Raw genomic sequence first — 14,841 nt, 5'->3', positions numbered from 1 at the left:
TGAATAGGGTGTAAGTTTTTTATAGTGCTACTATGTTGTACTGTAGTATGTAGTTCTAAAATAAGCTGCAGCTGTGTAGATCATGGGTTCTCAGGTTCCCCCAACAGGTCGTGTTTGATGATTGCACTCTGTGGAAGCAGTTGGGATAATTACTGACCTAGCAAAATAGATTCACTGGGATCTAGTTGAGATTCCAGCGCTCAGGATGCCAGGGCCAGTCAGAATCGCCAACATCCCGACGGTAATTAATGGGGCTCGGGTTAGGCTGTGGGGGGGGGGTTGGGTTTAGGGGTAGGGTGCATGGAGTAACTATTGGGAAGCACACTGTAGGGATTCTATCTGATTTTTATATAGCTGATAACACAAAACAGTGGCTTACAGAACAATTTTGAATAGCCCAATGGATTGCGAATGTGACCACATGCTCTTGCTACCACTTCCTGGTTGGCCAAAGACTGCACGATACAGGTCATGATCTGGTCTTTCTTTCTACTGGATCATATGCAATCCAATGGGCTTCACAAGTGGATTCAGTATGATATACCGCCGTGTCAAATCCCGACAGAGGAGGAAATCCTGATCGTCCTAAAGGTAAGTATAAACTAACCTAATTCTACCCCCTAAGCCTCCTTTAGGGTGCTCACCCCTTCCCCACCGCTTAAACGTAAGTCCCCCGGGGAGGTGCCTAACCGTAACCCCCATTCCCCTAGCCTGACCCTAACCTCCTAGATGTAGACGCCTGTCATTTAACCCTTGCCTGGGATTAAGCAGTCGGGAATCTGGTGGTCGGCATTGCGTCCGCCGGCTTCCCGAACGTATACCTCACAAGCATGTCGTCTCCAATCAGCCTGATTGCTCAATTGACCAATTTGGCGTATAGGATCTTGTGGCTGTGTACACTCCATCTGCAAGTGTTTAATTCATTGTCTAACCATGTCTCCTGCAATGTCAGTCTGAGCATGTGATTTCATTTTCAGTACTTTGACCCAGCCTTTCACTTAATATTTTACCCAGTAAGATTGTGTTTTCGCCTGATGCCTGATATGTGCTTGATCTACTTTGTAAGGCTATCATCACTATCTTGTGAATTTATCAGGGGTGTATGTGTCACTCTGAAACGACATGTTTGTTTGTAGTTGGATCTCCCAAATGCCAGTTTCATTAGAGAGGCCCACTGTAGTTATTTGCAGGAAGGTTAATGCATTTTATTCCACATAAAGTTGCAATGTACTTCTCTTGTTCACTCTTATTTGAGCTTTATTCAGGGAAAAGATTTTGGTTATACCATCTATGCTTGGATTACTGTGCTCTGATTGCATGATGTAAATGAAGAACTAATTATTAATCATACATCCTCAATATCTAAATGTAACAGTGGCTAAACTTGAAAAACAATTGATTTATTGCATAGCATTCTGGAGGTTGACACTTTCTTGATGCATCATAATTTGCTTCACGGGTGACAAATCATTGGCTTCAATGGGAGTCACATACTTATCCACAAGGTGCCTTAAACATTGTAACACAAATGCAGTGCTTTAAAAAGAAATAAAACGACAAACCACAAATCTGTTGTTGCAGGCGCTTGTACTCATGACACGGATGCAATTATGCAATTAATTACATGCAGCACTAGTCACATGACACACTGCTGGTATAGTTGTTTGGAAGTGTATTGAATAGAATGAAATTGGTCACCACACTGTAATCAACTCGGCTGATACCCCCTTATGCCTTCGCGGGTATCAGCTGAAAATCTGCACAACCATTACTCTCTGGCAAACAAGGTTTTTGTTGGCACCATAACCTTGCCTATTAAGCAGTTATATTCCACTGTGGAAGCATAGTGCATGGTATTCTACTGTTAGTTTACTTTTGTGTTTTCATATTTGTTTTTGTTTTTTTCCGACAATGCTGCCTTTCCAAAAACCATGGTGGCCTGTCCTCAAGTGTTGCTTTTATTGTCTGGTATGATATATCGACATTCACAATGTTGACATGACGTCAGTGATGACATTGGGGTATCGAAATGTTATCTGTCAACATGGATCATGTTGACATGGTGTTGACATTCTGCATGTCGACATCCTGACTGGAACTCTCTACCATTTGTACCAGTATGCTAAATTCTAGTGAAGTGTGTTTTTGAATAATTGCAACTACTGTTTTCCTGCAGCTTTCGGCGGTGACTCGTTTTCTCTGAGGAGCCTAGAAGCAGACGGCTCATGACTTCAGATCAGGATACTAAAGTTGTGGCTGAACCGCAGGTGCAGCAAGTCCAAGAAGCCAAAGACAGTTCACATCTTGTAAGTACTAGTTTATTAACGTTCAACCTGACTGCTGCTCTTACATGTGTGCTTTGCTTCCTTTGCTATAAGATCCTTCACACTTGGTTGATGAGGTATTTAAAATTGGTTATGCTTGTAACTTCAAAATAGAATATCTTGAGGGGACAAAAATGTACACTCCCCCCGCACGTACGCTTTGTTACATTTCAGTCCCCCTTCTCCCTAGTAGAAGAACTGAAAGGTCTTATGGCCAGGATTCTGTGTCTGCTCGTGAGCTATAAGGCTTCAATGTAAACTGCTGCAGGTGAAGGATGTTGGCGCAGCTGGTAGGACAGATCGTGTCTGCAACCTACATTCTGTTAGTTATCGCTAATTTCCTGAGCTGGAAGATCATTGAAACAGCACCTGGTGGAGGCGAGTGGCTTGGCTCATTGCATTTTCATTTTCTTTCTGGCCCCTTAGGTGCATGTGGTTTTTGAAGTTTTTGATGTTGTATCTGTCTTGGCATGATCCATCTGCCTCAGTATGGAAATCACAGCTTAATTTAAGCAGTTACTGTAAGCCAAACAATTCCCTGCATAAATGTCGTGTTATGAAAACCAGCCTATCATTTTAGTGAATTATTTAATAACCCAAAGTTAGAATGTTATTAAATGAACTTTAATATGATAAAAAGCCCCATTGCTCTTGGTGATTAATTGACTTACTGAAATATAAATGCAAAACTGTCTTTTCTTAAAACAAAAAAGAAACCACACAAACAGACATAGTAATCTCACTAAACTTGAGCATGATTTGCTACCTGAGGAAGGCTAGTAGGTAAAGGACAACTCATTACAGTCATCGGAAGACTGAACCCCAAGACCTGACAGTTTCATAAGTCATTACCTTTTAAACTCTTCTTTTCTTCTTCAGGGTACATAGGGAGTCCACAGGGATACCATGAGGGAAATGTGTTTGGAGTGATCCAGGCACCAAACCGTTAAGCTTTCAGCTCCCAGAATGCCTTGGGTCCTCCTCCACGTATACCTTGCCACAGGCATTCAGTTTTTCGTTTGGTGCTGCAGGATTAAGACGCACTTTTGTAACGGGGACGGCTCAGGCAGTCCCAAGTCTTTTGTTTTATTTTATTTATTTCCACTTCATAGCAAGCAGCACTAGGCATCCTAAAGGACACCTGTGCTGCTGCTCCACCTACCCCCACCGGCGCCGCAACACCAGTAACCGGGCTGGTGATTTCGGCAGGCGCTAGCGGTGATGCTGGGACCCGGGACTGCAGCCGGAAACACGGGGACGCAGGTAAGGTGGCTCTTCGCTCTTGGGGAACCACGTGGAAGTCTGTACCTCCGGTGGTTGCTGTAGCGGGCTGACCGCTGCCTCCGCTCCCCCATTAGACCACCGGGGCAAGTCAGTCTGGATCAGGGGCAGTGACGGCGGCCATGTTTATAAGGCCAGTGCACCCGCGGGGGGGGGTATTACAGCATAGGGGAGGTAGGCTTTCCCCAGCAGCTCCTCCCCCAGCACAGACGTCGATCCAGCTGAGGTTTTTCCGCGTCTGGGTTGCTCCTCTTACCCTCCTCGTTATGAGTCGCCCAGAGACCACTATCAGTGCTCTGCTGTAGCTGCTGGTCTCAGGAGGATTTGGGTCTAGTCTCCCTGTATACTTTTCCACAGAGGCCAGGTTATACACCGCTCAAAATTCTTTCAAACCTTGTATTTTGAGTAGTTGATTCAGGGCCCATTGCAAGTATATTATATATGCATTGTATGTGACACTTGCTAACTCTGCTGTGTGGTTACTGCCTATTATTTTCTGTACTGTCAGGTATAATTATCACTATTTCATCTTCAGGGTCCACAGGATCTACCTTGGGGTATGTAGTGGAAATGATCCATTGCACCAAACAGCTTCCAGCTTTGAAGCTCCCAGCATGCATCGGTCCTCCCTATATACCCCGCCCCCAACCACAGGCATTCCGTTTTTTTGTTAGCACCTGTTATACAGCGGGACTGCCTAGGCAGTCCCAGGCTTTTTTTTCTTTTATGATATACTTAGTTTCTGAACTACAGAGTTTAGCAGTACCAGGCACCGTTAAAGACACAGGTACTACGACTCCTACTACCTCCGCCGGGGCCAAAACACCAGTACCGCTATATGCCCTGAGGTTCTCGGCGGGCCTCAGCGTGGCTTAGCTAGCGCCTGTGCTGAGGTCCGGACTACAAGTCTGGCACGGAGAGGACAGGCAAGTGTGTGGCAGTCCCGGCATCCGGTGTAGGAGACGCATCTGGTGCAGCTGCGGGTGAAGGCCTCGTGTGACGTGTCCTCACTAAGGCGGCCGGGTCCTTATAGTCTGTCGCCGGGGACGGGTAGTAGACTCACTAGTAAGCGTCTACTACTATGAGGCTAGCGTACCCGTGCCATCAAAATCGCAGCTTAGGGGAGATAAGGTGCTACCTCGGCCGTTCCTCCCTCAACCCAGACGCAACTTCCGGTACGGATTTCAGCGTCTGGTTTGCTATATTTGACCACCTCGTGTTGAGACGCTCGCAGATCGCGTTTGTGTGTGTGTACTGCTGTAGTGGTTTGGTCTCAGAGGTTGGTCAGTCTCCCTGTATACCTCTCCTTTGGGTCTGGTATATAGCACTCTATATCCTACCATTACCCCTACCGGGCTGGTCAGTTGATTGAGTCCATTTGCAATAGCAATTGTGCGTATTTATGCATTGTATGTGACTTTAATGCTAGCTGCTGTATTTGTACTGCCTTTTTGTTTCCAAGCGGTCAATTATACCTATCGCTGTGTTTCTCCTCATCCCTCTGAGGGGGTTTCATCGATAAGGGGTCACATTGCATTTATACTGTACACCTTATACCACATTCTGGATTCAAAATTGGGTGTTCCTCACTACGGATGCCAGTCTCCTCGAATGTGGGGCGTTATAGCTCATCATACCTTACAGGGAAGATGGACAAATTGGGAAAGTCACCTGCCCATAAACATCCTGGAGCTTCGTGCAGTATACAAAGCACTCATCCTGGCACAGGACCTGCTCCAAGGCAGGCCGGTCCAGATCGTACAAACACTCTCACAAAATCAGACGCTCTTTTTGTGCTGTATGGTTTTCACAAACTAGGCGGCCAGCTAACAAACTCTGGCTTGGTGGTTGCGTATGATTATCTCTCAGGCTTACACGCAGGCTGATCTCCCTGTTTCAAACACGGTGACAGCACATTCTACCCGGTCTGTGGGACCATCGTGGGCGTTTTGTCGTGGTGCCTCTGCTGAACAATTGTGCAAGACAGCCACATGGTCTTCTGTCCACACTTTTCTTAGGTTCTACGCCTTTGACACCTTTTGCCTCTCAGGATGCTTACTTTGGGGGCAGGTTCTCCTTTCTGCTCAGGAGCATCCCCACCCTTAGGCGAACTGCTTTAGGACATCCCTGTGGACCCCTTATGGACCCTAAGAAGAAAATAAGAGTTATGATATACTTAGCTTTATTTCTTTTTTTCTTTTTCACCCTCCCAGATGCATTTGGCTTCATTGGGTAATTTATTATTTCGGTCACTGATTCCCTCATCTTGTGTGAGTGTTTCTGGTGTACATTGTCCTTCCTTCTCCTCTTTCCTTCTTCTGCCTTGGGCTTGTCTACAAAACTGAGTGCCTGTGACTAGGGGCAGGGGGGTATATGTGGAGGAGGACCTGAGGCATCCTGGGAGCTGAAAACTTTAACTGTTTGGTGCCTGGATCACCCCAACCACATTTCCCCATGGTATCCCTGTAGACCCTATGGACCTCGAAGAAATAGTTAACAAAGGTAAATCTACCATAACTCTTGTTTTTGTGTATTGATCAAGAAACTATAGATCAATGGTGTTTCTAAATATAATTTATAATGTGGCTGATTCCACTGGTATTGGCTGTACCCAGAAGTCTGTAGGGAAAAAGAGGTGGAATGTGGAGATGGATGAAAACACTTTGTTTTTCTTTTCCCAACATGCCCACACCGCTTTTAGTGCCCACATGTGTGCAATTATGCCATCACCCACTCATGGACCAACTGTGCGTCGGCCAGATGTTATGTAATTACACTCGGTCGGGTGTCCCCATTATACATCTCCCAACTGAAGTGCACACACGGAGTTGCTGAGGTATTGGTCTGCCCCCCCCCCCCCCCCCCCCACGTTCTACTCCATGTGCAGCACGTTTTCTTGCAGCTCGCCCCTAACTGACAAGTGAAGGCTGGTCATGCTGATCTAACTGACAGTCTATTTATGGTGAAAACTTTGTTGCTGCACTTTCAGAAGAGCTGCAGACACCCGATTTGCACCTGTCATCTGCACTCTATTTGTATCTGCATGTAACTTGAACACAGATTATTCTTGAGTCTCATGCTCTGCAAAATTTTGCATATAAAATTCCTACCAAATATTATACCAGTTTTTTTTATATACATTGCTCAAAAAAATACAGGGAACACTTAAACAACACAATGTAACTCCAAGTCATTCACACTTCTGTGAAATCAAACTGTCCACTTAGGAAGCAACATTGATTGACAATCAATTTCACATGCTGTTGTGCAAATGGAATAGACAACAGGTGGAAATTATAGGCAATTAGCAAGACACCCCCAATAAAGGAGTGGTTCTGCAGATGGTGACCACAGACCACTTCTCAGTTCCTATGCTTTTTGGCTGATGTTTTGGTCACTTTTGAATGCTGGCGGTGCTTTCACTCTAGTGGTAGCATGAGACAGAGTCTACAACCCACGCAAGTGGCTCAGGTAGTGCAACTCATCCAGGAAGGCACATCAATGGGAGCTGTAGCAAGAAGGTTTGCTGTGTCTGTCAGCGTAGTGTCCAGAGCATGGTGGTGCTACCAAGAGACAGGCCAGTACATCAGGAGACGTGGAGGAGGCCGTAGGAGGGCAACAACCCAGCAGCAGGACCGCTACCTCTGCCTTTGTGCAAGGAGGAACAGGAGGAGCACTGCCAGAGCCCTGCAAAATGACCTCCAGCATGCCACAAATGTGCATGTGTCTGCTCAAACAGTCAGAAACAGACTCCATGAGGGTGGTATGAGGGCCCGACGTCCACAGGTGGGGGTTGTGCTTACAGCCCAACACCGTGCAGAACGTTTGGCATTTGCCAGAAAACACCAAGATTGGCAAATTCGCCACTGGCGCCCTGTGCTCTTCACAGATGAAAGCAGGTTCACACTGAGCACGTGTAACAGGCGTGACAGAGTCTGGAGACATCAAGGAGAAAGTTCTGCTGCCTGCAACATCCTCCAGCATGACCGGTTTGGCAGTGGGTCAGTAATGGTTTGGGGTGGCATTTCTTTGGGGGGCCGCACAGCCCTCCATGTGCTCGCTAGAGGTAGCCTGACTGCCATTAGGTACAGAGATGAGATCCTCAGACCCCTTGTGAGACCATATGCTGGTGCAGTTGGCCCTGGGTTCCTCCTAATGCAAGACAATGCTAGACCTCATGTGGCACGAGTGTGTGAGCAGTTCCTGCAAGACTAAGGCATTGATGCTATGGACTGGCCCGCCCGTTCCCCAGACCTGAATCCAATTGAGCACATCTGGGACATCATGTCTCGCTCCGTCCACCAACGCCACGTTGCACCACAGACTGTCCAGGAGTTGGCAGATGCTTTAGTCCAGGTCTGGAAGGAGATCCCTCAGGAGTCCATCCGCCACCTCATCAGGAGCATGCCCAGGCGTTGTAGGGAGGTCATACAGGCACATGGAGGCCACACACACTACTGAGCCTCAGTTTGACTTGTTTTAAGGACATTACATCAAAGTTGGAGCAGCCTGTAATGTGTTTTTCCACTTTAATTTTGAGTGTGGCTCCAAAACCAGACCTCCATGGGTTAATAAATTTGATTTCCAATCATAATTTTTGTGATTTTGGTGTCAGCACATTCAACTATGTAAAGAACAAAGTATTTAATAAGAATATTTCATTCAGATCTAGGATGTTATTTTAGTCTTCCCTTTATTTTTTTGAGATGTGTGTAATGCTTAACTAATTGATTTTAAGGATACCAGATGTATTTAATCTTCTATTTGGAGTGTTTTTGTAGAGTATTGTCCCATTGTGTGTTAGTAGTTGTGAGTTAATAATTAACATCAAGATTCTAAAGGGACGATTGAGTTGTGGGAAGCGGTTGCAAAGGGCCTTGGAATGGTCCGATCCCTTGCAACCGCCAATATTGGCACGTTTTCCTCATACTCCATAGTGGTGTGCCGGACAGTGTCCAATGTTGTAACTTGTATTCTACTGCTATGTGTGCCACCGAATATTACGGGGCGATCAACACATGATTATGGGGTCTATGTACTAAGCCTTGGAGAACGAGAAAGTGGAAGGAGATAACCAAGCGATCAGCTCCCAACTTTTTCTAACACCTATAAATTGACAAGAGCAGATTGGTTGGTACTTTCTCTGTCCACTTTATCTCTCCAAGGCTTAGTACATTAGACCCTTAAGTTAAGTCCCTGCATGTCACAGGACTACAACTATTTTTTAGTTTGTTGACCAGACTTTTTTTCTCTTTCTCCTCTACATTGTCTGTCTAGAAAATGAAACAATGGTTTCCTGTAGCTCTACTGTAATTGCTTAATAATTTCAGTAGTGGCCTAAAGTTGGGTACACACTAGGTCGTTTGGTATTGGTATACACACTTACCAGTTCATCTGCCAGGCTTGTGAGCTGAAAAGGGGAGGGCATTTAAATTGCCAGCCAAGTTCAGAGGTCAATCACTGCCGGGTCCCGTAGCATGCCTACGGGCGATCGGCGAGTCGCCCGTATACACCAGCAGATGACCGATATATCTTTCATATATATCGGAAATCTCCTGTGCTGCACAGCAGATTGGATATGTTTGTGAACGACGTCGTTCAGACACATACACTGTACACACCCGGCGATGCAATATAGATATATCGCCTGTTCAAACGAGTGGGCGATATGTCAGTGTGTATCCAGCTTGAGATTAAACCTTTAGTGTAATTGAGAGTATTAAGTAACCGTCCTAACTGCTATATCTCGATTACCACTTTTACTCTTTGCTTATTTAAAGTGGCCATCACATATTCGCTACAGATTAACCATTGAAACATTTTTTGTTTATTTTAAAATGCTGTTAAATACATACAATTATAAATCTGTAAACATTGCCGTCCCAGTTTGATCTGAATAATATTGTATTTACTTTTCGTCTGCTGACAGGTATTTGTCTGTTTGTAATAGCAGCTTATTACAGAAGCACAGACTCTCTCGAATAGTTTTCCCCACTTTTATTTGTTTTTAGTAGTTTTTTTGGTGGGTTTTTTTTGTGTTTTACATACAAAAACAATTTGGGTTTCAATCTTTAATGCTCTCTGGCATAGATGTGTTAAATGCTTTGCCTTCCTAGCCTGCCAGCTGCCAGACTGTGTTCTGGCAAATCTCCTCAATACAGAGGCCTTAGTGTCTTGGATTCTAATGTGAGTGACAATAGCATGTGTTTGATTTGTGCACTGAAGTTACTATTTTTGACTTGTGGGCAGTGGCCTATATCCAGCTATATTGAAACTCATAGTAGATCCATTAAATCGTCAGCTCAGTCCTGAGCAGAGCATGGTTTTACAATGGGTTGCTGTTTTAGTAAAGAATTATGCCCACGCAAAAACCTTGAGAGGACCAGCTTGTTCAGTTCATGTGAAGACCTTGTGAAACAACCCACTACACAAGATGAAATTAAAAATTTCCACACAACCGAAATCTCATCAACTCCACTCTCTGTAACAGAATGCTCTTCCTCTACTGTAAAGTCCGCAGTGACAAGTAATGGATTGTGCAAGGGTTCACTATATCCATCCTACAACAGTATGGATAATGCTGATCACAATGGATCTAAGCAAAGTCCTAACAAAGCCAGGTCAGTGAACATTCTGGATCCAATAAATACCGCACTGAATGTCCTGTGTAAATATGAAAATTTACAAAGCGAAATTGAAGAAGACTCTGAAAAAGATTCCCCAAGAAGCGGAAATATACAAACTGCAGGCTGTTCTATGGCTAAAGTTCCCATTTCTGCCGTTATAGATGCCTGGCCTATGTATGACCATGCATCTCCGTCTCAAGTGTCACGAAGTACAGAACACAGATTGCAGGAAGATCCTTCCATAAAAGCAAACACTTTGGACAGCGGCCACACCGCATGGCAGAACTTATTACCACAGAGAGAAGTAGAGAAAAATGCTAGTAACAGTGAGAACAGAAACCTATTGGACAGACATACAGCCAGAAAGCAAATAACTGAAAACATGCTCCTTCTAAGTGATGCAGAGAAAACTAGAAATTTTAGGACTAACGTATTCTACAGTATTTGTACAGTAGATGATGAGGATATAATCGAAGATGACAATTCAGAGGAATCGCACACAAGAAAGCAATATGATACTAATCCCTTTAATGATTCATCTGCTTTCGTGGTAAGTGCAAATGACGGATCAAGTCCACAGGATTTCATGATAGAAAATGTAACCCATCAGCACAAACACATTTCCTCAGCGTTTGTTTTAAATGACCCTGAAGTTTTGTCGGAATCACTTCTCCCAGGCTTGCTCTCTTTTGAAACTCCGATACAAGACATAAGGAAACATGATTGTCTCCTAAATAATGGTCTTCAGGAAACAACAAGCTTGTTGGAAATATCGAAGGATGTTACACTAAATTGTGACATTCAAGAGTTTGGTTCAGAGTTTCTCACCTTTCAAGAAACTTTTGTTGCCGATTCTACAGTGCTTCAAAAAGGTGAGCTAAAGACACAAATTGAATGTGCGCATACGCCGCTGTCCATATATAAAACATTTCCATATAAAGCCACAAAGACAACAGAATGTGCTTTTTCTAACCAATTATTAGATGGGACCGTTGACACCTTAAAGGATGCGTTTTTTTATGTTCCAGACACAAATTCTAACAGAACTAGAAGCCCGAGTCCTGAAGTTCCTTCTTTGCAAATAAAAGTGGAAAATGTGAACATTGCTAATTTTTTACCTGTATGTAGCAGCCCACAACATGACAACACTTGTGATCACTGCAATAATAGTATTGTAAATTATATCCCATCTACAGATCTAGTGAGTAAGTTGCCATGTGGGGAAAATAATTTGTATAGCAACATAATTGACTACACTGTAGAAGCTAGTGATAAAAGTGTTGGGAAATGTAATTATATCGCTGATTCATCCGATGATAAACGCACATGTACTAAGGTGTTGGTGGATGCCCTTACATTGGAAAATACTAAAGATGGTAATTTCGCTGATTTGGTCAGTCTCTGTGTAGATAATGAGCCGTCTGACTTAATGGTAACTATACAGAACTCTTGCATGTTGTTGTCCCAATGTGCTGAATGTGACCTACAGTCTGTCTCTGTTCTCATTGCAAACAATAGTCCAGATCTTAGTGAGATAATAGACTTTGAAACAGATAATACTGCAAGCAGTCTAAAAGCTGCAGACAATTGTGGTGCAGTAGATGATTGTATGCCTTTTGCTGCTTTCGAAAGCTGTAAAGAGGAATATCCTGAAAGTTATTTACCATATCCAAGCCCTAAGAGCAGTGGATCTCCAGTGATGGGAACATTTGAGGTCTGTAATGTTGCCTATTTTGACATCTCTTCACCCACTAAATGTTCTGTGGACAATGAACATGAAGAAATGGACTATACAGATTTCGAGAACATAGTACACAAAATGCAGACCAAGTCCATTGCTAACGGTGATCATTCCAATATCCTCTATGACCATTATCCTGGAAACGCTGTGCAGTGTGACATTACAGACCAATCGCAAGACAAAATTACCAGCATCAATTTTCAAAATAATGTTGTGCAGTTACTGTCTGATAATCATTTTGATGAAGTTGAACAGAAAAGTCCTTGCCCTGATGTAGACATCAGCCTTACGGAGACCTGTGATAATACTAAACTTCTTACAGACTGGTGTCAGTACGATGAGAGCCAAGTTGATAAATATGCAGCTACCCCTTCTTATGAAATCCATAAACTGTCCAGTGACTTTGCAGTCACCAAAGTCTCTGTACAAAGTAATGACAAATGTGTTTTGGACTTGATGCATGATCTTCTAAGAGAGTCCCAAAATACGGAGAAGGAGCTCTCTGAAGACGGTGAGCGTGTTTTCCCTTCATGCTGTGTTCCATCTGATGAACATTTCAGGATCAGGCCGGACTATAAAGTGGATTACTTATGGCATAATTCTCTATCAGGGGACTCCTGTTCTAACCACGCTTACGATGACATTGATGACACTCTCCAGGTTCCAGATATTACCACAGGGAATTATTCATTTCAGCTGCTGGTTCCAGAAAGTAAAAACATATGGGGTTGGCCTGAAATGTGCTTTGAATCTGTAAGTTTTTTCTTCTGATCTTAGAAGTGATATATTTCTATGAATAACGTTCTAAACGCTTCTCCTAGTTTTTTTGGTGGTGCTATTCGGGATACTTGCAGAGATTGTTCCATGTTCCAAAGCCATGTTGTCAGAGAATACAATAGCTAATGGCGGAAGGTGTGTGATGTCTGATACATTGATATATGATCACTCTAGAGCACAGGTTCTCAAACTCAGTCCTCTGGACCCCAAACAGTGCTTATTTTCCAGGTCTCCTCACAGAATCGCAAGTGAAATAATTAGCTCCACCTGTGAATCTTTTAAAATGTCAGTGAGTGATGACTACACCTGTGCAGCTGCTGGGTGACCTGTAAAACATGACCTGTGTGGGGGTCCTGAGGACCGAGTTTGAAAAACACTGCTCTAGAGTCTGGTGCCGAATGCTCCAAAAATATGGCATAGACACACAATAAGGTGACAGACCCAAATCCTAAATTATAAAGCCTGCACATAGGTGTGACCGAAAACTGTGTACTATATACAGTCTCCTATGCTAGACTTAATAAAACAGACTTGATAAAAACACAGAACATTTAGTTTTGTTTTTTTTAAGCTCGGACCTCTGTTTAATTGTCTCTGAGGAGATGTATCAAACCTTCTAAAGGAAAAGTGTAGACGTTGCATATAGCACCCAATCAACTTCTAGCTAGCCTTTATCTAACAGTGGTAGGCAACCTGTGGCACTCAAGCTGCTGTGGAACTACATATCCCAGCATGCCCTGCCAAAGTTTTGGAGTGAAATAATGTTTGAATGGTTGCAGGGCATGCTAGGATTTGTAGTTCCACAGAAGCTGGAGTGCCACAGGTTGCCTACTTGTGGTCTATAAAAAAACTGATTCATTGCTATGGGCAACTGCTCCACCTCATGTCTTTATAACAGTGTTTCTCAAACTCTGTTCTCAGGAACCCTAACAGATCACTTCTTCCAGGGTTTTTAGCTGGGAACAGATTTATTACCATCTGTCACATTTTAATGATCCACAGATAACCTGGTAAACACAAACTGCTTGAGGTACCCCCCTTAGACAAGTTAATGAGCGCACAGAAACAGTTGTCTGAGTATTACGCTCATGTTTATACTAGATGACTCCTCTGAATGATTGCTGCTGCCAGCTGACCAAATTCTGCTTGTATGACGCTGCTGCTGTATTTATCACAAGGTTGCACAAGTACCTAATGTATTCTTTTTTTTTCGGTTTGTCATGCAATTAATTTGTTTTGCATATTTCCTCATATAGCATACATTCCACTGTTGAGATGTTTACTGTATTGCTATAATTGTATATTTATATAAGGTTTACAACTATATAATTTATCTGCTATGTTGTTAGGTGGAACTGTTTTGTTCTATAACTGCTTCACAGGGGTAAACTACAGCTATATAGGTCACATTGCATGTTTCCCTGTACCTAACTGAGCAGTCTCTGCAATATACAAACTTATATACATATCTGCACATTTTATTACATGTTTATTACCAGTTATTTATATAGCACACATACATTGTTCAGCGCTTTACAGAGAATATTTGGCCATTCACATCAGTGCCTGCCCCAGTGGGCTTACAATCTATATTTCCTAACATGTACATATGTACACACACACTAATTATTTTTGAATTGTTGGAGGACACCGGAGTACCCAGAGAAAACCAACACAAGCACGGGAAGAACATACAAACTGAATTGCGCACACTTAAAAAAAACTGTAGTACCGCATACTTAAAGTCGAATACAAAGTTGCAGAAATGGGTAGCTAATGACTTACCACTTTGTTACCATTGATAGTGTAAAGCTTGGGTACACAATGAGCGATGTCGACGGGCCAACATATTGGTTCATGGGTACGCATCAGAACGAGGTAATGAAGGACAGAACGATACCTTGTTCCACCCTTCAATACCTGCAACGAGGCCACTTGGGATATCGTCAGCACAGCTGACCGGACAATGTCACAAGCGCCCTTGGCAGCGTGCATGTTGACCATACACACTAAGTGATGCGGCCGATATATCGTTCCAATCGGCTGATTGTGCCAACATCGCTCCAGTGTGTACCCGGCATAACACTTTCGT

The 14,841-nt window shown here is 43.5% G+C and overlaps 1 protein-coding gene across 2 annotated transcripts in view; it reads left to right on the top strand.

Annotated features, from left to right (window-relative positions):
* LARP4B (La ribonucleoprotein 4B) overlaps nucleotides 1-14,841 on the top strand; it is a 102,073-nt gene that overhangs the window by 50,632 nt on the left and 36,600 nt on the right. The window contains exon 3 of one of the 2 annotated variants that reach the window (XM_088445443.1): nucleotides 2,177-2,306. In XM_088445443.1, the coding sequence (XP_088301569.1) occupies nucleotides 2,226-2,306 (81 nt within the window). In that variant the 5' untranslated portion in view covers nucleotides 2,177-2,225. Of the gene's footprint in view, nucleotides 1-2,176; nucleotides 2,307-9,924; nucleotides 12,726-14,841 lie in introns of those variants that run through there. The other variant, XM_088445441.1, reaches the window with a different exon arrangement.

Source organism: Taudactylus pleione, unplaced genomic scaffold (genome assembly GCF_031769625.1).
Source record: "Taudactylus pleione unplaced genomic scaffold, aTauple2 ptg000380l, whole genome shotgun sequence".
In the NCBI taxonomy this organism is placed as follows: domain Eukaryota; kingdom Metazoa; phylum Chordata; class Amphibia; order Anura; family Myobatrachidae; genus Taudactylus; species Taudactylus pleione.
Note: the sequence above shows the minus strand (reverse complement) of the source record. Positions and strands in the feature narration are given on the sequence as shown.